The sequence below is a fragment of the Python bivittatus genome, unplaced genomic scaffold (genome assembly GCF_059951505.1).
Source record: "Python bivittatus isolate LINGU-HERP-01145 unplaced genomic scaffold, Pbiv_v1 ctg000610_np1212, whole genome shotgun sequence".
NCBI lineage: Eukaryota > Metazoa > Chordata > Lepidosauria > Squamata > Pythonidae > Python > Python bivittatus.
This window is the reverse complement of record NW_028277088.1, coordinates 9,459,265-9,486,386: the sequence shown is the minus strand read 5'-3', so window position 1 is coordinate 9,486,386 and position 27,122 is coordinate 9,459,265. Positions and strand designations below refer to the sequence as shown.

The 27,122-nt window shown below is 40.0% G+C and overlaps 1 protein-coding gene across 2 annotated transcripts in view; it reads left to right on the top strand.

Annotated features, from left to right (window-relative positions):
- ESYT2 (extended synaptotagmin 2) overlaps positions 1-21,696 on the top strand; it is a 69,289-nt gene extending 47,593 nt beyond the window's left edge. Inside the window, exons 14-23 of one of the 2 annotated variants that reach the window (XM_088150835.1) lie at positions 6,021-6,083; positions 8,680-8,754; positions 11,494-11,580; positions 12,203-12,352; positions 13,894-14,279; positions 16,521-16,619; positions 16,948-17,079; positions 17,654-17,759; positions 18,291-18,340; positions 18,431-21,696. In XM_088150835.1, the coding sequence (XP_088006961.1) occupies positions 6,021-6,083; positions 8,680-8,754; positions 11,494-11,580; positions 12,203-12,352; positions 13,894-14,279; positions 16,521-16,619; positions 16,948-17,079; positions 17,654-17,759; positions 18,291-18,340; positions 18,431-18,476 (1,194 nt within the window). In that variant the 3' untranslated portion in view covers positions 18,477-21,696. The remainder of the gene's footprint in view (positions 1-6,020; positions 6,084-8,679; positions 8,755-11,493; positions 11,581-12,202; positions 12,353-13,893; positions 14,280-16,520; positions 16,620-16,947; positions 17,080-17,653; positions 17,760-18,290; positions 18,341-18,430) is intronic. The other variant, XM_007431295.4, reaches the window with a different exon arrangement.
- The last annotated feature ends 5,426 nt before the right edge of the window (positions 21,697-27,122 follow it).

Here is a 27,122-nt window from a genome sequence, read left to right as displayed (position 1 = left end):
TTGTTTATGTCTAGAGGTCCTCCAGCCTCTTTCTCAGCCTGCTTGCAATCTCTCACATAGCCATTTTTACTTTTTTCATCAAGTATTCATTTCTTGCCACAAACCACATTCTACCCCATTATCTTTCTAACATCATTTGAACATGTTAACATTTCTGTATTAATTTTCCCATTCTTAGGAAACATTCTGCCAAGATACACAAACTCGTCTACTTGCTGTTTTTGCTGTTTGTATATAACTTGCAGTTGTTCATGTTACTTTCCCTGCCCAATACACAGGTAGTCCTCGGTTAACGACGCCAATTGGGACTGGAATTTCCATCACTAAGTGATGCAGTCGTAAAGTGCAACATCATGTGACCGCATCGCTTAGTGACGGCAATCCTGGCAGTCCCTATTGCCATTGTTAAGTGAATCCCACCTGGTCATTAGGCAAGGACCCAATCCAAGCCATTCCCAGCTTGGTCCCTCCTAGCCGTGAGCCTCGGTAAGGTAAAGGACTGCCTCCTCTCCAGCTCCCCCCACTCGCCTATCTCCTCCCCCATTTCTGCCCTTTTGGCCACCCTGCACAGTGGCACTCCTCGGCAGTGTGGCAGCGCTGGGGCCAAAGTAGAGGCCCAGAGCCTTCAGCAGTCTCAGCTGGCTGTCCCTGCCCCCAGGCTTCTCCTTCAGCCTCAGCACCGCCGCCACTGCCACTGAGGAGTGCTGCCTCAAGCCCCATACTGCAGCCAGCCACCCCAGCCCCACAGTGCGAAGCCCCAGCCACTGCCCTGCACCCCTACCGCTCTGAGCTCTGCTGACCCAGCTGCCCTGTGCTGTGCTGGTCCTGCCGCTGCTAGCTGACCTTCAGGCGTGCCTCAGCAGTGGGAGGAAGACGACAGTGAAGGTCAGCTGGGGGTGGCAGGGCCAGCAGAGCTCAGGGTGGTAGTGGTGGCAGAGGGCAGGGCAGCAAAAAGGGCAGGGATGAGGGAGGAGATAGGTGGGGGGAGTTGAAGCACCCCTGCAGTTGTAAGTGTGGGTGGGCTGCCAAGCACCTGAATTTTGATCAAGTGACCACAGGGGTGTTGCAGTGGTTGTAACTTCGGAGACTGAGCATAAGTACCATTTGTGCAGTGCTGTTGTAACTTTGAACAATCGCTGAATGAAAGTTAACCGAGGACTACCTGTAACTAACTTGGTCTTTGATATATTAATATTCAGATTCATAACATCGACATAAACATAGATTCATAGTCTCAACTAACATACCACTAATGTGACCACAAGCATTCCTTTTACATTTATCTGTAAATACCTTACACAACTGAGGAGGCATTATATATTATTTTCTTATTTTCTGCTCAGGGTTGAACCATTTGTTCAACTTTCCATTTGCTCTTGCACATGCTTTACTTCTGTCATATTATACTGAGTAGCCAAACTTGAATTTGCACAGAACATTCTGTAATTCAGACCTATTTACTGTCTCTAAATGAAGAAATAATAAAAAAATAAACTTTGCTTCTCACATTCCCACATAAAGCTACAATGCATTCCCCAAATTTTGTTCATTGTTACCCCTTGGACTTTTTCTGTCAGAATCCAAAGTCCTGATTAATAGCTAATTGCCTTGTAGGTCTTGCTGCCTTCCCATTTGAATATGGGAACAATTGGAACAGTGTCATCTTATGGGACCCAGGAGGCAACCTTTCTTAGTGGCAGCTCCAGCCCTTTGGAATGATCTTCCCCCCAATATACGGTTTGTCCTGACCTTGCAAGCCTTTAGAAAAGTGATTAAGACCTGGCTCTTTTCCTGATCCTTGGGGTCAGGATGAGTGGAATTCCCAGTTTGACAAATTACAGGAGATTTCAGCTTGAATCATCATTTTATTGTTTTAGTAAGTTTTAATGAGATACGTTTCGTACTGGTTGATTATAGTTTTTCTTTCTTTTCTTTTTTTTCGCATGCTGCCCAGAGTTACATTGTCTGAGCTGGTGGCCATATAAGTTCTTTAATAAATAAGTAAACAAACAAGGCATTCTTCCAATCTTCAGTCTCAACACACATTAAACAAGTTGCAATGCCGTTCATAAACAACCACATCAATATTTTAATATTTCTCCAGTTTCACAGTCTATCCCTGCAGACTTAACATCATTCAACACTCTGACAGAATTGAGAAGACCACTATTTTATCTTCACCCTAAGGGTTTTTTTGTCTTTCCTTTTCTTCTTGGTCCGCTCTTCTCCCAAGATCCATTCTTGAAACTACCAAAAAAATGGTACCTCCCACATTCAGAACTTCTCATTACCCTTCACTAATTCCCTGGTCTTCTGTAACAAATAATCAAATCAGTCATGCTTTTAAATTGATATTCTTTTGGCATGTGGGTATGAACAGACTGTTGCTTAAACCACATACTTGAAACAAATAGGCCCTTTTCTAAAGCAGATACTCACAAAACAGTCACACTATTCTCATTCTTTCTTGGCTCTCTGAATGTCAGGCCCAGCCCAAGAATGACAGTGAGGCAGTCCAGTCCAGTATAGTTCCTTTATTAGCTTGCACCTAATAGACAGAATCTCGCCAGACTCAACCTGTGCTAAAGCAACTAGTGGCTATACCCTGTGAGACTCTAGGGAAGGGCCAGTCTCAGCTTCTTCACCTTCTCACGGTCCTGCTGCGGGCTGAGGAAGCGCTTGCTATGAAACCTCTCCAGGAATGCCCCCCCTCCCTCCTGATAACCTTGATCCTCCATTCCAGTATCCTCCTCACATATGCCTTCCATTACACTGAATGGCCCAATCACTTTTTCATCCCATCCTTACCCACCATTTTTCACTTGGATTGCGGAACGTTGCACAATTCTTCACATGGCTCTTCCATTAATATTATTCACTGGAGCATAACATGCAGCTGTCACTAAACTCTGAATTCCTGCTTTATACTTGCCTCCAACAACCTAGATCAGGGGTCCCCAAACTCTTCAGCTCATCAACCCCTTCATGAAGTTTCAGATTGTTCATCAACCCCCAAACATTATTATATGAAAATAACTTAATAAATACTACTTTAACTAATGGTGTTATGAATAACAACAACAATAATAGATAGTCCCATTGATCCTTGGAGGTCATTATTGACCACCTTGGGGAACCCTGACCTAGATGATACTAATTCATATTTCTGATATATATTTTAGCTCTTCCATTCATGATTAAACTTTCACTTTTGCTCACCTCCACGTATTAATCAACTGCACTTCCAAAAGATCAGACCACTTTCATCAGATCTATTACATTGTCCCCTTCCTGTTACTTTCACAAATATGTAACATACTTATTTTTCTTTCATTCATTTCATTTTTAATTAATGCTTTTTATCATTTATGTCTCTTACTTTCTGAGGCACAGTGTTTCATATGCCATGGTCATCACCTGATCCCTGCCACCCATCATGACTTTGGTTAATTCAGGTTTTCACAAAACACTTGTTAGTAGTAACAAAACAGTGTAGACAGGATTACCAGCCTTAGCCATATTTGTGCCACGTGTAGCATTTCCTGCTAACAACAAGGGCAGTACCAGTTTTGGCACATTTGGGCCAGCATTGCCAAAGTACTGTTCCAATTTTACGCCAAGCACACTATTTTGTGTAAGCTAGGATCTGAGAGACTACCTTACAAGAAAACATACTGTTGCCCTCATCTTACCAACAACGAGATAAATGCTAAATAGTAATAGATGTTTGTGTTCGCTTTATTCATCTTTAGCTCAAAAATCTGGTATTTAATGTCAAATTTTGAAAACTTTAATGAGGAGAAGAGATTAAACTTGGGAAGAGGTATGGATCTCTCCTAACATGGAATCATTTCTCATATTAAGGTGGCATCTCTCTCCTCGGCTAACCCCTGTAACACTCATCCTCTGAAGGAGGTTTTGCTGCAAAATAGTGGCTTATGCAAAGATAACCACTGAGCTCCACAGTCAAGGAGGAACTTGAAAGCTGTTACAAAAATAAAATAAAATAAGGATGGCATAGCATTCTCATTTCAACCTCGCAAATCGCCTGCCTTCCTACTTCGTGGCATCTGATTATTGGGTTTGCTTTGAGAACCTTGAGTCATCTGAGTTTCTGAAATCAGCTTAGAAGCGTGCCTGGTTTTACGCTTGATGCAAGTTGGAAAGAATCATATGTAATACCAAAACAATGTGTCATAACTAAATTCTCATATACTCTTATTTTACTACCAATCCTTAAACCTTGGTTCTACTGCATTATTAAAACGGTGCCAACTCTATTAAGGCAGTTGAAATGATGTGTTACAGCAAATGAGGGTTGATTCAGAAAACAGAAACGTTTAACAGCAACTTGACCCAAATTATACTTCACATTGTCTTTTTTCTTTGTGGGGCTGGAATGTTTCTTCTCTTTTTATAGCTTAAAGATTCCTTAATAAGCATTACGGTGTTTGCATGACAGTGGCATGCAAACAGCAAACATCTCTGTCATCTGTTATTTTTACTCTGATACTGTTGGCTTCCCTTGATAAAAAGCAGTTACAGTGTTCATCCTAAATTGAGAATAATTTAAAAAAAAAAAGTGAAGCAAATTTCACAGTAGTGTTGAATGGATCTGTTACCTGTGTGAACTTCTCCAAAGAAAGTAGTAAGAACTATCAGGAGCTGAAAATTGTATGCTAAGAAACCATATGGGAAAAAGTAAGAGGAGACTCTTTCCAGTCTAGGCAGATGTACATTCAACATAAAACTATTGCTAGCCCAAAGCTTTTAGATGCATAGAGAGGGGGCACTTTTTCTGTATATTATATGTGGCACCAAGTTGTTATCACACTTAAGTAGCCAGCCAAACAGAAGGCTATGGAATGAGCACGGCCAATTTGCTTTTTTAGTAAGTCTAAAGAAGAGTTTAGAAAAGAATATACAGTACCTCCGTTTAAAAATGTGTACCTGTAAGTGTCATATCACTTTTCTCCTTGCCCATCTGATTTTTTTTAAAGATTTGTTTAGTTAGAGAAAATGGGGAGCTGGCACGCCCCCCAAAGCAAAGTGTCAGCCTTTAGTTCATCTTTATGTGCAATAATGTTCTGCACCTAAACAGCCTCCGTAAGATTTTGTAAGGTAAATGTTGGGGAGGAGCTTTGTTTGGAAGTGTGCCTACCTGCCAGGAAGACAGAGAGAAATTGAGTAAGAAAGGTAAAGAGATCTTAAATGACTAAAAGGAGTGATACAGTTCAGAAGTAAGTTCATTCTTGGTTGACAAGCTTGGTTAACGATCAAGAAGTCTTCTGTGCATCTGACATAAATTTTCTGTCATTTTTTGGTATGATTTTTCAGCCACATGATGTATAACATTGAGACAAATGTACAAGTTTTTGTAACTTTTTTTTCCCATTGAAAACAAATCTCATTGCAGTCAAAGCTTGAAACGGTCATTTTGGAGGACAGAGAGTTCAACCTCCTCTTCCTGTTTTGAGTTGCAGCGTGCTTGCATAGCAATTTAGGTTCCATTCCATTTGTTCTGAAGTGGAATTTAACTTTGGGTGTTCCATCTCAGAAACTTTGGAACAAAATGGAATCCTAGAACCCAGCTTTTTTTTTTCTTTTTTTTAAGAATTCCTAATTTACCCTCAGGACGATGCAGTTTTTCTGAAATAAAATTAGAAACTGTTGATGGAAATGGTCAGCTGGTTAGATCCACCCCACTTTCCTGTATCCATATCATCAGATCAAATAAGAAATTTTTGTTGCATTGGAGCAATTAGAAAGAAAGTTACTGCAAACAGGAGAATCTTAGCCTGACTGGAAAAAGTCAGTCGTGTGTTATAATTTAAAATGGAAAAACAATAAAGGATGTGTCAAATTATTTTATAGTAATAACGGTTCAAGCATTTTTCTCTTTCTTCTGAGAAAGTTTGTTTGGTCTGCCATTGTTGTCCTGTCCTTAATTAACCAAGTGGAACTACTTCATTGCATGTCGTATTAACCCTCCGTATGTTCATTTTCTTCTGGTTTAAAAGCATAATCCATTAGATTATAATCCAGAAGCCTTGAAGAAGTCTGCTGTTCAGAAAGTCTTAAAGGTAAAAGTGATACAATTTTCCATTTAAAGTCACACAATTAAATGAAGACACTGGGTTGCCTACAATAAACAAACATCCTTATGTACAGTGGTACCTCTAGTTACGAACACCCCTACTTACGAATTTTTCGAGATACGACCAGCTCCAGCCCCAAAAATTTACCTCGACTTGCGAACTCGCCTCAACTTATGAACCGGATCCGCGGCCATTTTCCGCCCGTTCCACGTGGTCCGCGGCCATTTTCCGCCCGTTCCACGTGGTCTGTGGCCATTTTCCGCCTGTTCCACGTGGTCCGCGGCCATTTTCCTACCCGTTCCACGTGGTCCGCAGCCATTTTTCCACCCGTTCCACGTGGTCCGCGGCCGTTTTTCCGCCCTGCCACGTAGTCCGCGGCCATTTTCTGCCCCTGACGCATGGTCCGCGGACGCCGGAACAGATTAACGGTAATTACATTGAACCTTATGGGAAAATTTGCCTCGTGTTGCGACCAATTTGAGTTGCAACCAGAGTCACGGAACGGATTAAATTCGTAACTCGTGGTTCCACTGTATTTTGAATGCCAGGGGACATAAACTCAGTGTCACAAAGTAAGATCAGGACACAGTGACATTAATTTGCCTGTGAGTAGAAGGCACATCCCATCAGTGTTGCATTACATAAATTATAGAAACAAGTAGTCTAATTTTAATGAGCAATTCTTTTTAAAAAGTTGGTATTGGAGACCAAGCTATATTGCTAATATTAGACAAATTATTTTAATTCTTCTAAAATAGTACTGAATGTTTAATACATTTTCAAAAGCATGCTTTTACTATACTTGTTGGTGCTTTTTTAATCCAGAGAAGTTCCAAGTTCCTTGGTCCCTTTTTAGTAAATTTGCTGAACTTGGAGTGTAAATGCATTTGTTTATTACTGAACGGGTTATAGTGACAAATTCTTCACAACGAGACTACTATAAGGGCCACTAAGTCATCATGAAACACAAACTTCTTTGCAGACTTATTAATTCTACCCTTTTAGTTTCAGGATCACCACTGTGGATACAAGCATAAGACAGATTGCCAGTGGTAACCTAAATTTAGTCCTAAAGTGGAAAGTAGGAGAAACAAGTTATTGAAGATGCTGACAGCACAGAATAGCCAGTCTATAAATTGTGCAGGCCCACAGCCTCAGCATCATTGGTTGAACTGAAAGGCTTGGTGCAAGCTGATGTATATACAGTACATGCCTACTTCTTACCTGTACAGAACTTAATTGGCAGCATGTATAAAATAGGGATGTGCCTCCTTGTTTTCTGGGGCAAGGAATAAGACTTGGATCTCTGTTATTGTCTGTTACAGACAAGCTCTGCTTATTATTGAAGTGGTCATGTATTATATTCCAAGAGACATTTTGCCTATCCATCAGTTTTGCCATAGTAAATAAATTGTTTGAGCATTTGCTCAAATTACTTAAATTACTTAAGCATTTGCAAAACCAGAAACTGATTAAGCTAAGAAAAACATAAATAAGAAATAAGTATCTGAACAGGCCAGAAATTCAATAAATGTTACCAAATAAAGGCATGATTGAGAGCTTGCCGCATAAGTGATTCAAAAATAGAGATCCTTTAAGAGAAGAGGATATTGGTGAACATCCCCATGGCGCATATTTTTGCCCTTGAAGATAAATTTCAGTAAACATAACTAATCTGGGAGAATCTGTATGGATTTTCTGTCAATCTAGCAATCTACTCAGGAAAAATTAAAAGCAGAATGCTGGGAAAATTACACTAAATATGTGTTACTCTTTAAAAATTCAAAACACTGTGTGTTGAGTACACACACATCTTTGGCCTGCAATTTTTGTCTAACATTGTTCAGTGTCTCTTTTAACCATGTTACTTTTTTGGAGTTCCAGTTTAAATTAATTATTAATAAGCTAGCTAATGTATTAACATCATTGATAGATGCTTCAGATTAACTTCTGTAACTCCTTCTTAACAAAAAGTATTTATCTGAGAGATTGATACAGAGCCTATTAACAGACATTCATAATTTGGGAATCCTTTGAGTTCTTTAAAGTTATCCAAATAATTGCTTACTTTTGCAGTTTGACTTAGAACTGTTCAGTTGGTGAGGAAGTCAGACATGGCACATGGTTGATCTCTAGTAAGAAAACTGGGTAAACCTGTCATAGAAGCCACAGCATACCACCTCCTTTGCTGCCCTCCAAATGTTTTATGATTCTGACATCCTGCTTAATCACAGAATCCATCCCACATATATAAGATTAGTTTTCTAAGCTTGCGCTTTTTCCATATCCCCCTTTTGCATGCTGACTGCAACATTCATTTATTTGTTCTGATGTTGCTTCATTAGCTTTGGGGGATGAAATGCTTATTTAAGAACAAAAGGTTGAACTTCTTAAACCAGTTCATTCAAAAACAGGGATAATATTTGTAAAGGGGTCGGAAGCCCCAATGATTTCTGTGTATAAAATCTCTCAAGGTAAGTTATGTGATTCCTATATTCTGTATATGTTTGTGACACAGTTTTGTAAGGAATGTGGATGGAGAGAAAATAAGAGTAATAGAATCTGTTTTCTACATTTTCAGTCAGGGAAGAAAATAAACAGCAATCCAAATCCCCTTGTCTTAATGACTGTTGGACATAAGGCACAAGAAAGTAAGGTAAGTTTTACCAGCTTTTGCCCACTTCTGTAAGGCAAAATAGTTCACACCATCCTAATTTTTCCATGTTTCCTGTATATAGGACCATACATCAGTCTTGTGTCAAAATAACATTTTCTTTGAAAGCTAATGGAACCCCCGCCCACCCACCCCCCAAGCAATTTGCAGGCACTTGGATCTGAATTAGAATCCTGGTGTGGAAGGAATGGGTGTCATGCTCTTTCTTAAATGCATACACTGCTGTGAGCTCCTTTGGATCAAGAAGGCTGTGCTTGTAAGCTGCTTTAAGAGGAGAATATCCTTCATGTCCATCTTTTTTTTTTTTCCTTTCCAATTGCAAATTGCAGGTGCTAGGTGTCTGATCTGGATTGGGTGTACAGGGTAAAACAAAAGTTTAAAGCTATTCTGCTGCCCATTCCACAGGTCTAATCTGGATGAAGGTATATCTGATAACTGTAATTTGCACTGAGCGGGCAAAGCCCAGTGGACAGTGCGAGGTACTATCTCCCGGTGCAGATCACTTTGACATTTGTGTGTACAGGTAGTCCTCAATGTACAACCACAATAGGGACCAGAAAATTTGTTGTTAAGTAGTGTGGTTGTTAAGTGAGGCATCATGTGACTGCACCCCATTTTACGACCTTTTTTGCCACGGTCATTATATGAATCACTGGTTGTTAAGCAAGATATCACGTGACCACAACTTGCGACCTTCCCTTCCGGCTTCCCCATTGACTTTGCTTGTTGGAAGCTGGCTAGGAAGTTCACAAATGGTGATCATGTGACTGCAGGACACTGCAACCATCGTAAATGCACGACAATTGCCAAGTGCCTGAATCACGATCACATGGCCACTGGGACGCTGTGATGATCGTAATGCGAGGACCAGTCGTAAGTTACTTTCAGCACCGTCATAACTTTGAATGGTCGCTAAACAAATGGTCATAAGTCAAGGGCTACCTGTATTTACAGTGGGGCAAAAAAGTATTTAGTCAGCCACCAATTGTGCAAGTTCTCCCACTTAAAAAAATGAGAGAGGCCTGTAATTTTCATCATAGGTATACCTCAACTATGAGAGACAAAATGAGAAAAAAAATCCAGAAAATCACATTGTCTGATTTTTAAAGAATTTATTTGCAAATCATGGTGGAAAATAAGTATTTGGTCACCTACAAACAAGCAAGATGTCTGGCTCTCACAGACCTGTAACTACTTCTTTAAGAGGCTCCTCTGTCCTCCACTCGTTACCTGTAGTAATGGCACCTGTTTGACCTTGTTATCAGTATAAAAGACACCTGTCCACAACCTCAAAGAGTCACACTCCAAACTCCACTATGGCCAAGACCAAAGAGCTGTCGAAGGACACCAGAAACAAAATTGTAGACCTGCACCAGGCTGGGAAGACTGAATCTGCAATAGGCAAGCAGCTTGGTGTGAAGAAATCAACTGTGGGAGCAATAATTAGAAAATGGAAGACATACAAGACCACTGATAATCTCCCTCGATCTGGGGCTCCACGCAAGATCTCACCCTGTGGGGTCAAAATGATCACAAGAATGGTGAGCAAAAATCCCAGAACCACATGGGGGGACCTAGTGAATGACCTGCAGAGAGCTGGGACCAAAGTAACAAAGGCTACCATCAGTAACACACTATGCTGCCAGGGACTCAAATCCTGCAGTGCCAGACGTGTCCCCCTGCTTAAGCCAGTACATGTCTGGGCCCGTCTGAAGTTTGCTAGAGAGCATTTGGATGATCCAGAAGAGGATTGGGAGAATGTCATATGGTCAGATGAAACCAAAGTAGAACGTTTTGGTCTAAACTCAACTCGTTGTGTTTGGAGGAGAGAGAATGCTGAGTTGCATCCAAAGAACACCATACCTACTGTGAAGCATGGGGGTGGAAACATCATGCTTTGGGGCTGTTTTTCTGCAAAGGGACCAGGACGACTGATCTGTGTAAAGGAAAGAATGAATGGGGCCATGTATCGTGAGATTTTGAGTGAACACCTCCTTCCATCAGCAAGGGCACTGAAGATGAAACGTGGCTGGGTCTTTCAGCATGACAATGATCCCAAACACACTGCCCGGGCAACGAAGGAGTGGCTTCGTAAGAAGCATTTCAAGGTCCTGGAGTGGCCTAGCCAGTCTCCAGATCTCAACCCCATGGAAAGCCTTTGGAGGGAGTTGAAAGTCCGTGTTGCCCAGCGACAGCCCCAAAACATCACTGCTCTAGAGGAGATCTGCATGGAGGAATGGGCCAAAATACCAGCAACAGTGTGTGAAAACCTTGTGAAGACTTACAGAAAATGTTTGACCTCTGTCATTGCCAACAAAGGATATATAGCAAAGTATTGAGATGAACTTTTGATATTGACCAAATACTTATTTTCAACCATGATTTGCAAATAAATTCTTTAAAAATCAGACAATGTGATTTTCTGGATTTTTTTCCCCATTTTGTCTCTCATAGTTGAGGTATACCTATGATGAAAATTACAGGCCTCTCTCATCTTTTTAAGTGGGAGAACTTGCACAATTGGTGGCTGACTAAATACTTTTTTGCCCCACTGTATATGCACATGTATGCTGAATACCCAGCTCTGGCATTTTCACTGTTGTCTTGTGCCCAAGGGCATGCAGTCCTTGGAGGGAAAGGAGAAGAAGGTCTCTGTGTCTGTAAATGGACTTTGTTTCTCGCCATATAAGTTAATAAAGAATGCATCCTGCCTCTGAACAGATCCGCTATAAGACCAATGAACCAGTCTGGGAAGAGCATTTCACTTTTTTTGTTCATAATCCTCGACGACAAGAGCTAGAAGTTGAGGTAGGCCATCTCTAGTTGTTTGCTTTTTTGAGGTATCGATGGATTCTTCTTTGTTGAGCATTGAGGGTAGAATGCCTGCGTGGCTGCAGCCTTGTGAGTGTTGCAGCAAAAAAATGTACACTCAAAATTTGCAAATGTGTTGCTGAATGTGCAAATGTGTTGCTGAATAGATGATGAATCCTATCTTGGAATTGGAAATGGTTCTGTCTGTGCTGAATCATTTGCTTAACAAATTTGTCGTAGGTGATCAGAAAACCTTTTAAATCTGTTCTGTAATGTATATGTAATACAGTGTAAAGTTTACTTTATGGTAAATATAGCATAAAGGTCACAGCAAATTTGGCTTTTCTCTACTGGTGCATTTGAGTGTATAGGTAGAAAAAATGGCAGTACACTGAAGCTCAGACTATAGGAAGCAGATATGTTCTGCTTAGCTATGGATATTGGCATTGTTATTGATTTATTGTTAAATATTCTCTTTTCCTTTATTAGAGAAACCCAAGGTGCCTAACATTTAACTAACAGAATCAAGTCAATTAACATTAAAGAGTCAGCAATTTAACAAATCTTTTTAGTACAGGTTTTCACTTAAATGTAACCATTCTTTTGTCTTCTTCTGTAGGTCAAGGATGAACAACACCAGTGCTCCTTGGGAAATTTTAAGCTTCCTCTTAACCAGCTCCTTGCAAGTGAAGATCTAACTATGCATCAGAGATTTCATCTTAGCAATTCTGGTCCAAACAGTACTGTAAACATGAAGATTGCACTCAGGGTATATTATAAAAGTTTCCTAAAATGTATATAAAAATTGAGCACTTAAGAATTGTGGTAGTGATATGCAAATTATATTTGCAGAAAGAAAAAAAGACAGGGAAAGGTTTTATAAGCTGTAGTTGGTCGGGAATGACAAGCTGTAATTAGTTGTTTGAGTGGCACATTGGAAATTCTTGAGATCAAAATTGCAGCCAGTGGTGAAACTGTCACTGTATTCCATAGAGTGAGTCTGTATTTCAGTGATGGAGCATAATGTTTTGCGTGCAGCAGCTCAGTCACTGCCATGCTTCATTTTTGATACCTGGATTGATTAAGACTTCTGCTTAAAAGCTTTGGAGATTTTTCTCCCATTGAATTAAGAAGAAATGCCCAGTGGTCTAATTTTAGCGTGAAACAATTCCTTTTCATATGTCAGCTTAATCTACAGGAAGTTCTGCAATTGGAATGTTCCTTAGCTCAAAATATATCCCTTTAAAGTGGAAAGATCAAGAATTTAAAATGATACACAGTCCATCGTAATTGGCAGATACTATCTTTGCAACAAACTATCAACAAGGGTACTCTCTGATGAGATAGAACTACTCACATAGTACACCATATACACCAGGAACAAGCAACCTGGTATCTCCCAGATGTTTTGCATTACCCTTCTATAAACCCCAGCCAGAATGGCCAGTGATCAGGGATTCTGGGAAATTGTATCCAGAACATCTGAAAATGCTAGACTGCCTAATCCCTACACTATATATGTATGTGTGTGTGTATGATAAAAAGTAGGAGCACATACGATTCATACTATTCTTCTCATACTTGACATTGTAATCTAAATAGTATCTTGCAACAGCCAAGCTCAGTAAATATTTTAGCTACTACAGGAAAAATAGGATTTTTGCATCTCTTTCTCTCTCACTTGCTCTTTTTGTCTATAATTTATGGAGTACCTATAAAGCCATCCAAAACAAATTCTTTTGAGGGATTAACTCCAAGACAGATTGTGAGAGATTCTGAAAAAGCTTGGTGGCAAAAATCATAACTGTATTGAGAGGAATCTCAAGGTTGCCAGTGCTTGACAGATGGAAGAGGCTGGATTGGTGTGTACTTTTAATTCTCCACAGTCATACTAAAATGGAAACTTCCACCAAGTGAGATGTGTAGGTGCTCCATTGAAAGCTTTCCTTCTGTAAAATGTAAGAAGAGTATAAACTATTTCCTATTAATTAACTCAATTCAGGTGGACTTTTGTTTTCCCCATAATAGTGGGGATGAATGGCAAACATTCTAGTTTATGCAGAGTTCCTTGATAAATCACATATGGGATTTTCCATGTATGTTTCTTTAGAACTGTTGGACAGAGAGGAAAAATAGCCTCAAAGGTGACTCTCTAGGTCTGCTCTGGTTCCCTGGTAATCTGTTCATGTACCTCAGCTTTCTCCCCAGTGCTGGGCTTTGCAACCCTTGAATCTCCATTCAATGACAGGTGTAACTCTTCTGAACTGCAAGAAGGAATGAAGGCCCTCTTGTTTGTTTTGTGGCTATTAGATCCTTTCTCTTGAAAAGCGAGAGAGATCTCCAGATCACCAACACTCGGCCCAAGTGAAGAGGCCTTCTGTTTCCAAAGACGGGCGGAAAGGTACTTTCAAGCCTCAGGTCCCCATGTCTCCAGCTGCTGGCTTGAGCAAAGCCCCAACTTCTGCAGGAATGGATATTGATAAAAGGACTGACGGGGCGGAAACAGGTCTTCCCTCTCATCCTCCTTCACAGTGGCCAACAGATCTCAGCAGAAGTTCCTCCAGTCTCCTGACATCCAATCTGAGCTGTTCTCCCAGTCACCTTTCAGTCAAAGAACCTACTCCAAGTATAGCTTCGGACATCTCTCTGCCCATTGCCACGCAGGAGCTGCGACAGCGACTGAGGCAACTTGAAAAGTACAGTCCCAAATTCTTTTTTATACTGGTTTATAATCATAAACACTTGCAAGCAGTCAGACTGATGCTAGGACATTGTCTTACCATCAAGCTTAATTACGCCAACGATGTATTTTCAGAACAGGTCAACTAATGTAGACAAAACAGGGAAACTAGAGAGAGCCAGATCAGTATTGAAAGCCATTATGACTAAAAATAAAATTATTTCCTGATTATAAATATAACGGTTGGTCAGGGTATAAAACTAAAATTAAACCTGTACAGTGGGTCTTTCAGAAAATGTGTATGACTGTTGTTACACAAAAACTTGTTGACAGGTCCTGCATTTTTTCTGAGTGGCTCACTTTACAAATTAATCATAGACTGAGGTCTGAAAATAAGGATTGTGCACTTAGACATTGACTAGCACCCTCTGCAAATGCGAACAAAACCTATCTTGCATCATATAGATAATAAAAATATTTCTCATTTGAAATGAATATGTAGCATCCAAAGAGTGCTTTACTTAAGGATTGCATTCTTAACATTGTATTTCCATATGTAGACTCCTTTAAAAATGAGTCAGATTTCAGTATGATTGACTACAGTTTATCACTTGGATCCTTCATCTTCAGATCTAAGACATCTAGTGAATTTCTTTTTTACTTAGATTGAAAATTCATTTTCCCTGTTAGCTTCCTTTAATTATGCTTTTCATAATATCCAGAATTATTTCTCCATTTACATATGAAATTTATGAGGAAACCAGTATGTATAGATTTTGTTTTGTAGCTTTCAAGAATATATAAAGACATAAGAAGGGCTGTACTGGATCAGGCCATACACCCATCTAGTCCATCATTCTGTGCCACATAGTAGCTGATTGGATGCATTTGGGATGTTCAAAATCCTGATTAATTTGAAATGATTGTACTCTTTCTGGGTTACTTCCCATCAATCATTATTTGAGGTATGCATTCAGGATGCAGTAAACCGAGGCTGGATTATAACACCAATGATAGAAGCATGAGTTACAAGAACTTAACAAAGCAGTTACTGATGGACAGTCCTGGCCAACTGACACAGGTAGTCAGAAGCAAATGAACAACAAATCAACCATCAATATTAGTACAGGTAGTCCTCGCTTAGTGACCACAATTGGGACTGGCAACTTGGTCATCAAGTGAAGTGGTCGCTAAGTGAAACCACAACTGTGCTTATGATCTTACTTCAGCTTTCCTTTGCTTTACCGACCTGCAAAGGTCATCAGTGTGAGGATTGGTCACCAAATTACTTTCTCATCACTGTCGTAACTGCGAACAATCACTGTATGAGGCAGTTGGTAACAAGGACTACTTATAGATGCTGATAACCTAATCCTCTATGAATTTCTCCCATTCTCCTTTAAAACTATCTAAACTGGCTGCTAGTCGTGAATTCCACAGGTTAATTACACACACCATGAAAAAGGATTTCCTCCTGGGTCTACCTGCACTGAATTTCAATGGGTAGCCCTGCATGAATTTATGTACCTTTGCTATGTCTCTTTTTACCCTCCTTGATTCCAAATTAGGGAATCTCAGTCCTTTAGCCTTTTCTCATAAGGGAAGTGCTCCCGGCCTCCCCCCCCGCCCCGCCAACTCTACAACATCCTTCTTAAGGAGCAGCAACCAGAACTGTACACAGTACTCCAAGTGCAGTCTCATCGCAGTTTGCTTTAAGGCCATTCTTATATTGGCGGTTTTATTTTCTGTTCCCTTCCTAATGATTCCAAGCATAAAATTTGCATTTTGTTTTATGGCAGCTGCACACTGAGTTGACAGTTTCACCGAGGTGTCCACCCTGACTCAGATACTTATTTGCAAGTTTAAAAAGCACCAGTCCCGCTGCCCCACAATTTATATATTGCCAATTTTCCTACCCCACCCCCCGTTTTTAGTACAATAAGCAGCCTTTGTTCTATATTTTTACATCTCTAGACCAAAACATGTCCTCACAAATCAGCGACCACTTCCTATTCAGTAATGTTATATTTTATTGTGTCTGGAAAATCAGAATGGATTGTGCACGTAGCACCACACTAACCTTGTCTATGTATACAGGTGGGTTAGAACAGTACTGTAGTATCCTTATTGAATATTTATTTATTTCATATTTCTGTCGTTGGGATATAAAATATTTACAAAATCAGAACAGAAGAGCTGTTGTTTTGTCATTGTGGAAATTCAGTATTGACAGTTCGTATTAACCTGATTTTCATAGTGGAACAACGTTGGGACAGTCTCCGTTGGGACAGATCCAGTTAACAATTCGTCACAGTTCGCAGAGAAACAAACTTATGGTGGTGGTGCACACATGCAGGTGATCATATTATGTATTTCTTGCATTTGTCAATTTATCTACAAGAAGGCTATGCTGGAGAACTAGGAAGGCTCTGCTCTCTTTGCTTTCATCTTATCAAAAATGCTGAGCTTTATTCCTCTAATTAAATCTCTCAGTTTAACTGCAACTCTGACTAACCAAGATTCTCTCTGGGAATCCAGGGTGAGTGCCTTTATCCAGGCAATTGGGAAAGGAGAGTTCAGTGAATCTAGGCGAAAGGTGTCTTGACAGAGCATTGCCAAAATTTGCAGAAGTGCTGCTTTTTACGTTAAATCTGATCTGGATATTTTGTATTCTTTGATTATAGAAATCTAATCGCTTTTTCAGAAGAAGGCTCTGACCCCTATGTTCGAATGTATTTATTGCCAGACAAGAGGAGATCGGGAAGAAGAAAAACAAGCGTTTCAAAGAAGAACTTGAATCCAGTGTTTGATCAGGCGTATGTCGCAATCTCCATGTGCTGATTTTATGGCATAGAGTTGGGGAAATGATTAAAATTACTTTGTTTGTACTGAAACATGACTTGTAATGACCTTTGAGAAGTCATTTAGAAATGGGGTTACTAGAAGTGCAGTGCAGGAAGACAAAAATAGATGCAGTTTGTAGCCCATTAGCAGCCCATGGTTTATTTTGTTACCACCTCTATAAATACGATTGTAAATAATGGGTCTTATACCAGTGCAGACACAATCAAAATATTCTTGTGTAGAAAATAAGTTGTCAAAAAAGCCTAATCAGTTGAATGTTAATTGATATAAATATTTTAATTTAACAAAGTAGAACTTGGAGCCATGCCTTGGGGAAAAATAGATACTAAAATGAGCACAGAAACAGTGGAATGCAAGTAATTTTGCAGAGAGAAATGTTCATTATGTAGTTGATCAGTTGTAATCTCAGACATTTGCAGATTTTCAAGTTCCTGTAACCAAATAATAGCCAAACTATAGATCTCCTGTACACAGATTTCAAAGTACTTTTATTACATTCTGTCTGAAACATTTTTCCCTTCTCAGATTTGATTTCAGTGTTTCGTTGTCTGATCTACAGAGAAGAACCTTAGATGTTGCAGTGAAGAACAGTGGAGGTTTCTTGTCCAAAGATAAAGGTCTGCTTGGTAAGGTGAGTCACAGATGTAAAAACTCAGGTGCTTGGATAATGTGGCCAACAAATGTGAATTGAAATATTCTAACACATCAGCTTCCAAAGGAGGTTAATTCCTCCTTTTGGAACAGTAATCCCATGAACTTTACATAGCTCAGATTCTGAAACAGAATTGCTTACTTTTTTCCTTTATGCATTCTATATAGTAAGATCTCATTTAGCTGATTTATAAAGATTCGTGTTGAAAGAATCTCAGACATTACCTTTTGCTTGTTTGATGTATGTTCTTGTTCTTTTTAAAAAAGACAGAATATTCTTCTAAACATTTAAGATCCGTGCATGTGGAGAGGAAGCTATGAAAAATATTTATAAAATAGAGTCAGTCAGTGAAGTGGTTAACATCGTATTGGAATCAGAGACCAGACTTTGATGAGCAATGAGTTTATGCAATTCAGGGGCTTAGGATTCAAAGCCAGAATCTAGGATTGCTTTCCCCAAAATGAAAGCACACAGAATCTCCTGTCATAATTTAGCTGCTTCTTCTTACAGGTATTGATACCGCTGGCTTCAGAAGAACTTTCCAAAAATTGTACTCAGTGGTAAGTACAGTCACAAGGATGATGCTGTTTCAGTGTTACCTGAAAGTTTGGGTAAGACTTAACTGTTTTTTTTTTCCGTTTGTTTTATAGGTATGATTTGACTGAGGATGGGACAAGACCACACGTTGCACCTTAGGCAATCTTGGGTTCCAGAAGCTCCTGTTAGCATATCTTTGCCAATCTTTATATATTTTATCAGCATTGTACCAATATTATTTTTTATAACTCTTAGTTATTTGGCCCATCACCACTCCCCAACAGTTTTATAACACCTTGACATTTTATTGTAGACTTAAGTCAGCTTACTTGTAAACCATTTTTTTTTCATTTGTTACAGCAATTTTAATGTGCAATAGGGTTTGTAGAGTAAACATTTGTTTCAATAGATCCTGTTATGGCATTTCTATCCTTAAGAAAAGTGGAGTGTCTGTCACTTTTCCTATCTTATTAGTGTCTCACCAAGGTGTCTGCCATGTAAATAGATAACTATTTTTTAAAATGCATTTTCCTCAGTGGTATGAAGGCAGAAGGAAATGTCAAAGAAAACAATCTATTTTCTTTGAAAAAGTATGATATAAAAACCTTAAGACAATGTCTTGAGAATAGTCTGGATAGCAAAATGGTCTTAATCATACTAATAATATGGATTTAAAGGTTTCTTATTTTTAAAAAATGAAAGGTGTTGATGTAATGATCTGTGATTAAAGGTTTGCAAAAAAGGGAAATTACAAAATATTAACCTTTAATATTTATATTGAAATAAATGTATTCTTTGAATTTCATTCAGATAATGCATATAATTCACAAATGAAGATATATATATATATATATTTATATATAAGATCATCAATACACTGAAAACACAGTATATTCATCCAGGATATGAAACTGAATGCTTCAGTAGTACCATGTTTTTTCCACTCACCGCTTCTTATTAAAGGTTTATTCGCCCCATCCACAATGCCAGGAAATTGCCTATGCAACAGTATGCTTAAAATGTATAATGAATTAGGATTCGGCAGCCGCTCTGATATAACGCTGGTGTGATGTCACATTGATCGCTACGGATAGGGAACAGTTTATAACTGGGTTTTTAAGGCATGTTTACAATTGGTATTTTAGAATGCCAGCCAATATGAGCTCACACTATGGAAACTTCTGGATTTCTGCTTGATTCTTTCAGAGTTATTTCAGTACGATCAGTACTGGTGCCTGGAGCAGTTCTCTCTTTTGGATCCATGCGCGTAATAGTCGCATTGCATTCATCTGCCACAGCATTCTTTTTGAAAGTACCAGTTCCAAAGTTGATTCATTCACACATCATCACTAAGGAATCTGGCAGTGCAGAATGGGAGGACAGAGCGTGTGCAAAAGCAGCGCTGAAGCTGATACACAGTGCTTCTGAATTACGATAATGCAGGAAAGAACATCAGCGAGTCCTTTAAAATCAAATGTATCTTCTAATCAGTGTAGCTTTTTCCATATGATTTTTACAGGCCTAGGAAATGCAAGAACAGTTTCCAAAAATGGACTTGATGGTTTGAATGTGAACATTTTATTCACTGTTGCTTTCAGAACAGAATCAATGGGGCATTAATTATATTTATTCAAATTTTCTTGAAAACTTCCTCAGATGGTTTTAATGAAAATATACATTTTTGTATTTTAACCCAAGAAATTGCATAGTTCCATGGCAGATAGTAGCCGCGCACCATATTGATATATATGCAATTCCTTTCTGAAAATAAAATAACACTTTGTCACAACTTTGAGAGTCTTAAGAGTGTCTTCTGGCCACAAATGATTTTTATGGGTGAATAAAGTTTAAGGAAATTAGCTTTATAATTGAACTTACAAAATTTTAACTCTGGCTTAGACAGTTTTGAAGAAATTCTCCACAAGAAGCACTCTTCATTGGAGCTTGTATAGAAGATGTTCCCTTTGCGCCCTATAAGTAACTACACTACTAAGGATACCAAAGTGCCTGTAATATATGTAGCAGACTGTTTGTACCACGTTTTAAGAATCAGTTTTCATTTATATTTCGGTGTGATGTACACGCACATGGGTATGTATGCTTCTCCTATGTTTTATTTTGGATATGCCTCGTTAGGCAGACTTTATAGCATCATTCAGACATTGGCTTCATACAGAATAGCATGACTAACTCTGTGAAAAGTCCGCTTATCATAACAGCTTAGGTTCATGGTCCTCACTTCCTTTTAAATGACAGAAATGCATTTACTGCATGACAACCTTGAGGGAAATCTAAGAAGGAAGAACATGCAAGAGGAAGAACACTCAGCCATTAACTATAATTATGACAAATAAACTATACTTATGAAAAATAAAGCTGAAAAAAACCCCATGAAGTGAAGTCTTACTGAAGAAAACCAAGAGATCTTCTAACCTTTGCATTTTGTTGTGGCTTAAAGTGACATCAGTAAGTAGGAGTATTGTCTGGTGGCATTGCTTAAGTAGTAATTTCTAAAGCTGCATTTCAACTCTACTAACAAGGGAGAGTGTGGTGAGAAGAGGAGGCTTATAATGTCAGCAAATGTACACAGAATGATCCAGCACAATTGGGCTTCTCTTTGCAATCAAAAACTGAAATTGGCAAAGGAATAAAAGTTTGAGGAAAAATGAAGGCCACCAGTAACTTGAAGTAAGTAATTTTTTCTTCCCCACTATCTACAGCGTTCTTTCCAACATGGCCACGTCTCTTGCATGAGGCTATGTTGTTTTAAAAAAAAAAACTTTCAAAAAATTGAATTGATGCAGTGTGAGATATCATACTGGAGTAGCTGCAGTAAAGCGATGGAGTTCTCTTGAAAAACTGGACCAAAATCTGAATGATTACTAAAACATTTTTTCTGCCTTTGGTACATAGAAGCTGAATGTATGAATATTCTGTTCACAGTTTAATGGTGGTTCATTGAAGAATGATGAGGAAATGATTGATGAATATGATGAAGTTCCAATGAGCAAATCAAGGACTGAGTATCATCAGACTAGATTTCTGTGTTTTCTATCCTGTGCCTTAAAAGCTTAAATATTTCATATATTGAAAGCCAAGCTTTGTCCTCTGTATTTATCCGTCTGTATGTGGTATTGAAACTGTTCGGTGCAGTCTTTTGCTACATTCTGTATTTAGAGCTGTTGTAATCTAACCACCAATGCAGCTGTTATTTGACTTTTGGATTTAACATTCTTCCCTGTTTTGAACCCTCTATCAGGACTGCAGCAACTGGGGGAAAGAAAAGAAGGAGTAGTTGGTTGACTACAAATTGCCTTTTTTGCTTATCTAATTTTGCTATTGCATGTATTTATTCAGTAAATGATTCATACGGAACTCACTGCAGTGCGCACCTCCTTTCATTCATTCAAAGGCCATCTGCTAAGCTTGCTTGACATAATTGGCAGGTTTTAGTGTTCTCAGTTCACTTCCCAAAACATTGTATTCCGTATCGGTACGTTGAAATCAATATGAATTCTGTGGTGTGGAAGAGAGATTTATCCGTATGCTTAAAGTTAAACGTTTGAAAAGAATTTGGCTTAGGAAGCATTTCCTGGTTACTTCTGGGTATTGGACTGGAATCCCACAGATAGTCTAATTGTCATTTTAAGACAACCAAATCCGAAGACCCCCTCCAGAAGATCCTGGCTCCGTATCTCATCACCCCAGCCCCCCGAAACAAGATTGCCCACTACTGATCTAAAGCTAAAACCATCAAGCTTTAGATTAAGTTATAACCTTGACCAACAATGAAAGGGCCTGCTTTATAGGAAGGAAGAACAGAGATGAAATAATTACATTTTCTTAAGAATCACAACTTTTTGTTGTAATCTGCAATCCATTCTGTGGAATTGTGGAAATTACCTGACGTCAGTTTCTTAAGGCTTTTGATGAAAGTATACAAAAAGAAGAAGTGCCAACTGCCTGAAGAGGGTTGCCATGCACATGAGTAAAATCTTGCTTCTCGTGCCCTTAATTGATGCTATCTTTCCTTTCCTCCCAGTATGTCTTTTAGAATAAGTGAGTTTACTTTTAGCTGAACAGAATCTGAGTATCCAACCAATTCTTTTATCTCTCTGACAATTAGTAATATAGGCTGCATTTCTGAAAACACAAGGGAACAAGAGGCATTGAAGTACGACGACACAATTCTGAGCAAACATACATAGGCTCACACTTTTAATTAAAAACTATATTGAACACAGCATGAAATACTTGAGATGATTCATTGCCATTTAAAATCTGGATGATTCCGCAGTCCTTTCCAATAGATGGATATAACATATCATTTCTTTACCTTTGCCCTTAACTTGCCTTCTTTTTTAACTCCAAAAGAAACAGAATATTTTAACTTATTGTTCAGCTTTCTGTATGCTGCTGTTACATATTTTCCTGTGTACAAACCTGAATCTAGGAAATGTTGCCTCATCTACATACAGGTAGTCCTTGCTTAATGACCACAATAGGGACCGGAAAATTTTTTATTAAGTGGGGCGGTTAAGCGAGGTGCGCCTGATCACTCTGAATGTGAATGCAAATGCAAATCACTGTGGCTGTTAAGTGAATCATGTTCCCCATTGATTTTACTTGTTGGAAGCTGGCTGGGAAGGTCGCAAATGGCAATCACGTGACCCTAGGACACTGCAACCATTGTAAGTGCGAGCTGGTTGCCAAGCACCTGGATTGCGATCATGTGACCATGGGGGTGCTATGATAGTTGTAAGTGTGAGGACTGGTTGTAAGTCCCTTCGTTCAGCACCATTGTAACTTCAAACAGTCACTAAATGAATGGTGGTTAAGTGAAGACTACCTGTACTATTAAAACTCATGTCTATAACCTTCAACTGCGCAAAACGGTGTATCATATGGCAACAATTTTTGAACCAAGGTACCTCAAATGGGCTAACTTACAGAATGCATCCAAAATCTGGGACTCATTACTCCTGTGGGATTGAAATTTGGGAAATTTGTGGCTGCTTCAGCATTCCTGCCATGCTACTGTGGTCAGCCCAGGTCATGTCATCATAGGCACATCCCCAGCCTCTTTCCTGCCTCCCTCTGACCCCTGCGCCCAATCAGCTGGTGGCACGGCCCGATGGGCGAGCACCGATTGGCTGCTTTGGAACAAAAGCCAAAATGGCTGTGGGCGTTGAAGGAAGGAGGGAGCAACTTGGATGCCTGCTGGCGAGATAGGGCTGGCTGGAGGATGCTGGTGGTTGACGGGTGAGCCCTCTTCTTTGAGGTGTTACACATGCTGCTCTCAGGTTCGGCTTATGGTCACTCACTCTCACACTCACAGCCTGTTGAGGCATGAGGATCTTGTCAGCCCCCCTTGCTTTCTACCTGGGTTTTCCAGATAGGTGCGGCTGGAGAAGACAGACACACAGCCCTGGTCAACAGCAGGGAAATGATTAGGGATACACACAAATCACTTCCAACCGAACACTGAGGCACAAAAGGTTCTTTGTAATACACGGAGACCCAGTGAATTTAAAGTAACAGCAAAACTATTGGTTGCAAGGTACATCTCGTACACACACACACACGCTCATCCACACCCACTTCCTTCCCAGGCACTAGCTAGAGGGAGGAAGCCGCCAAGTCTGGATCCAAAGGTGACTCAGATGACTCAGCTCAGACAACTCAGAGGACTCTGAGTGGGCGGGCTTTGGGACCCCTTTTATACCCCAAAGTCCTTGCTCTGTTGATTCACAAGTCTGGCAGTTGTTGATGGGATTGGGGTTTCCATGTGCTCAGGCCCAACTTTTTTTTTCTGGTTCAAGTCCTTTGTTTTTTTCCTTAACGACTTGCTTTCTTCTTATCTACCTCCCTGAAGGGATCTCATAGATAAGTTTCCTGGCTTTTGTCCTCTCTGCTTATGTGCCTACTTCATCTTTAGGTTATGGCAGCTTCAGCCTGGTCTCGCAGAGGGAGGGGGCTCTTGGGGACACGCCAGAATGGGGAGCAGGGGTGCAGTTTTCCTCATGGTCAACAGCTCCCTTTATTCCACCTCCCCCCACCAAAGTAGCGGGCAGTTCCAGTGGTCAGCTGAGGAGGAAGAGGCAGGTTCACTGGCGCTCTCCTGAGAGCCACGGGGGAGGGTAAATGGTGCAATCCTATATTATATGTGGAGAGGAAGGAAAGAAGGAAGGAGTAAGGGAAGGAAAAGGGAGAGAGGGATCCCCAGCCTCTTTCCTGCCTCCCTCTGGCTCATGCCCAATCATCACTTGGCAAGGCCCAACAGGCAAGCAGCATTTGGCTGCTTTGGAGCCGAGGCTGAAATTTGAAATCTCTTAATGGCAGTTGGCGTTGAGGGAAGGATGAGGGAGTGACCTGGATGCCTGTTGGCGAGGTAGGGCTGGCTGGGGGGTGCTGGCAGTCGACAGGTGAGCCCTCTTCCTCCCTTGAGGGAGAGGGCCCTCGGGGACATGCCAGAGTGGGGTATGTGGGTGCAGCGTTCCTCATGGTCTCTTGAGTTCATGGGGAGGCCATTTATAGATTTTCTGATCCATAGCCCAATTTCTTAGCTATTGAATTATATCTCATTTGAATTATGCCTGCATAGGATAAATTCACATTGAACTGTGTCATACTGGTATGTATTCTTTATGAAAAAAGTGTTTCCTCTTGATAAGACATAGAAACAGAGATGCGCATCTAAAAACTAATCTTGTCAGTATTTACTGATCTAATTTCTACACTAATGCTAAATCCACAGCCTTCAACCAGATGCTTGGTGGCAGCTTTTCTAACATCTCACTTGACTTCAGATTTCTTAATAGGCTAACACTGGCTGCTCTTTAACTTTGACTGTTATCTTCCTGCTCTCAGTCAGCTGGTTCTCACTGGCGTAATTCCTGGCTGACCACCATCTCTTTGTTCCTAGTGAGCTGTGCTCTCTAGGCTATTACAGGTGATTACTTCTCACTCACAAAATGTGTCTCACATCCAGTCTTGGACCTACCTAGCCCTTTGTCTATTCATACTTGGCCCTTTGGGAAAAATCATGCTTGTTCAACTCTTCCTTGATTCTGTTTTGAATCCTTCCTTCCCATTCCTACAAACCTAAGGCTGCTTCTAGATAATCATTGTTGATGGCAAGTATTCATTGGTTATAAAGCACATGTTCCAATAACATATTCCATTAGGAAAGCAGTATATCGCTCATTCCAAAATGGTGCAAGAAGTCTGGAAAGACACAACAGAAAATACTTGCTGATATGTTTCCAGATTATTTATTTGCTGAGCTTGATGCTAGTAACACTAGAAGCAGCAGAAACGAGAGGCAGTACTGGGAAAATTTTATCCACCTCTGGCTTTAGGCCAAGAATCCAAATTAAAACAATATTTAATTATTACAGTTGTTGAAAAAAAATGAAAGAACATCAACAACTTGCCATATAAGAAACATTGTGGAAGGTACTATTTTTTAATCTCTGTATCTGCAGAATGAGATCCAATAGAAGAGAATATATGTAGCTCAGAGTTGAACTGTGGAGTCCTTGGTGCTCTCTGAGCTTGGTGGTTTGCTTGCAGATGTTTCATTACCCAACTAGGTAACATCATCAGTGCTAGTAAGTGTGGGGTTTGCTCCCTATACAGTAGCTTGCCCTGCCAGTGCTAGTGGGGGTGTAGTTTTCTCCTTGGTAATTCCTTGATTGGGGTATTGTTTTCTGTTTGATTGTTTGTCTGGTGTTAATCCCTCCTTATCTGGGTGCTGGCTGCTGGAGAGGATGTGTTCTGGTCTTTTTGTTTCCTTCTTAGCTTTTTCTTGTCTCTTTTGAATGGTGTGTAAATGTGGTTTATCTGTATGTGTCTATTGATGGCTGATTTGTCTGAATGCCAAGCTAGGAATTCCAGGAATTCCCTAGCATTTTTGGATTTGGCTTGGTCTAGGATGCTCACAGTTTCCCAGACAAACACCAGACAAACAATCAAGCAGAAAACAATACCCTAATCAAGGTACTACCAAGGAGAAAACCACACCCCCAACACTGGCAGGGCAAGCTACTGTATATAAACAGGGATAAACAAATCCCTCCCACACTAGCACTGATGATGCTACCTAGTCAGGTAATGAAACGTCTGCAAGCAAACTACCAAGCTCAGAGAACCCCAAGGACTCCACAGAATGAGATCGCTATAATGCCAACTACAGCTTGACTGACTGACTGACCATTCATTCATTCATTCATTCATTCATTCATTCATTCATTCATTCATTCCATTTATATAGCCACCCATCTCACAAAGTGACTCTGAGTGACGTACAGCAATTAAAATAACAAGTGAACAAAAACAGGCATTATACAAAGATAAAAAGTTATTATTAGAGTAAAAACATCACAACTTTTTAAAAAGATTAAAAAAGAAAGATTTTAAAATATACAAACCCCATGGAGAGAGCAGAATATCAATTACAGTGGAGCCATCTAAGAATGTCTCCAGTTCCCAAAGACCCCCCAGCCTGATGACACAACCAGGTCTTAAGGAACTTCCTAAATGATAGCAGGGAAGGGGCGAGCCTAACTTCAGGGGGGAGAATGTTCCATAAGAAGGGAGTCACAGCAGAGAAGGCCCACCTCCTGGGACCCAACAAATGCAAGTCCCTGGCTGATGGAACGCGTAGCATACCTTCCCTGTCGGATCTAATGGGACGGGCTGACGTGATCAGGGAGAGGGGGTCCCTCAGATAACCCAGGCCCATGCCTTGAAGGGCTTTAAAGGTCAAAAAAAGCACCTTGAATTGAACCTGGAAGCAAATCG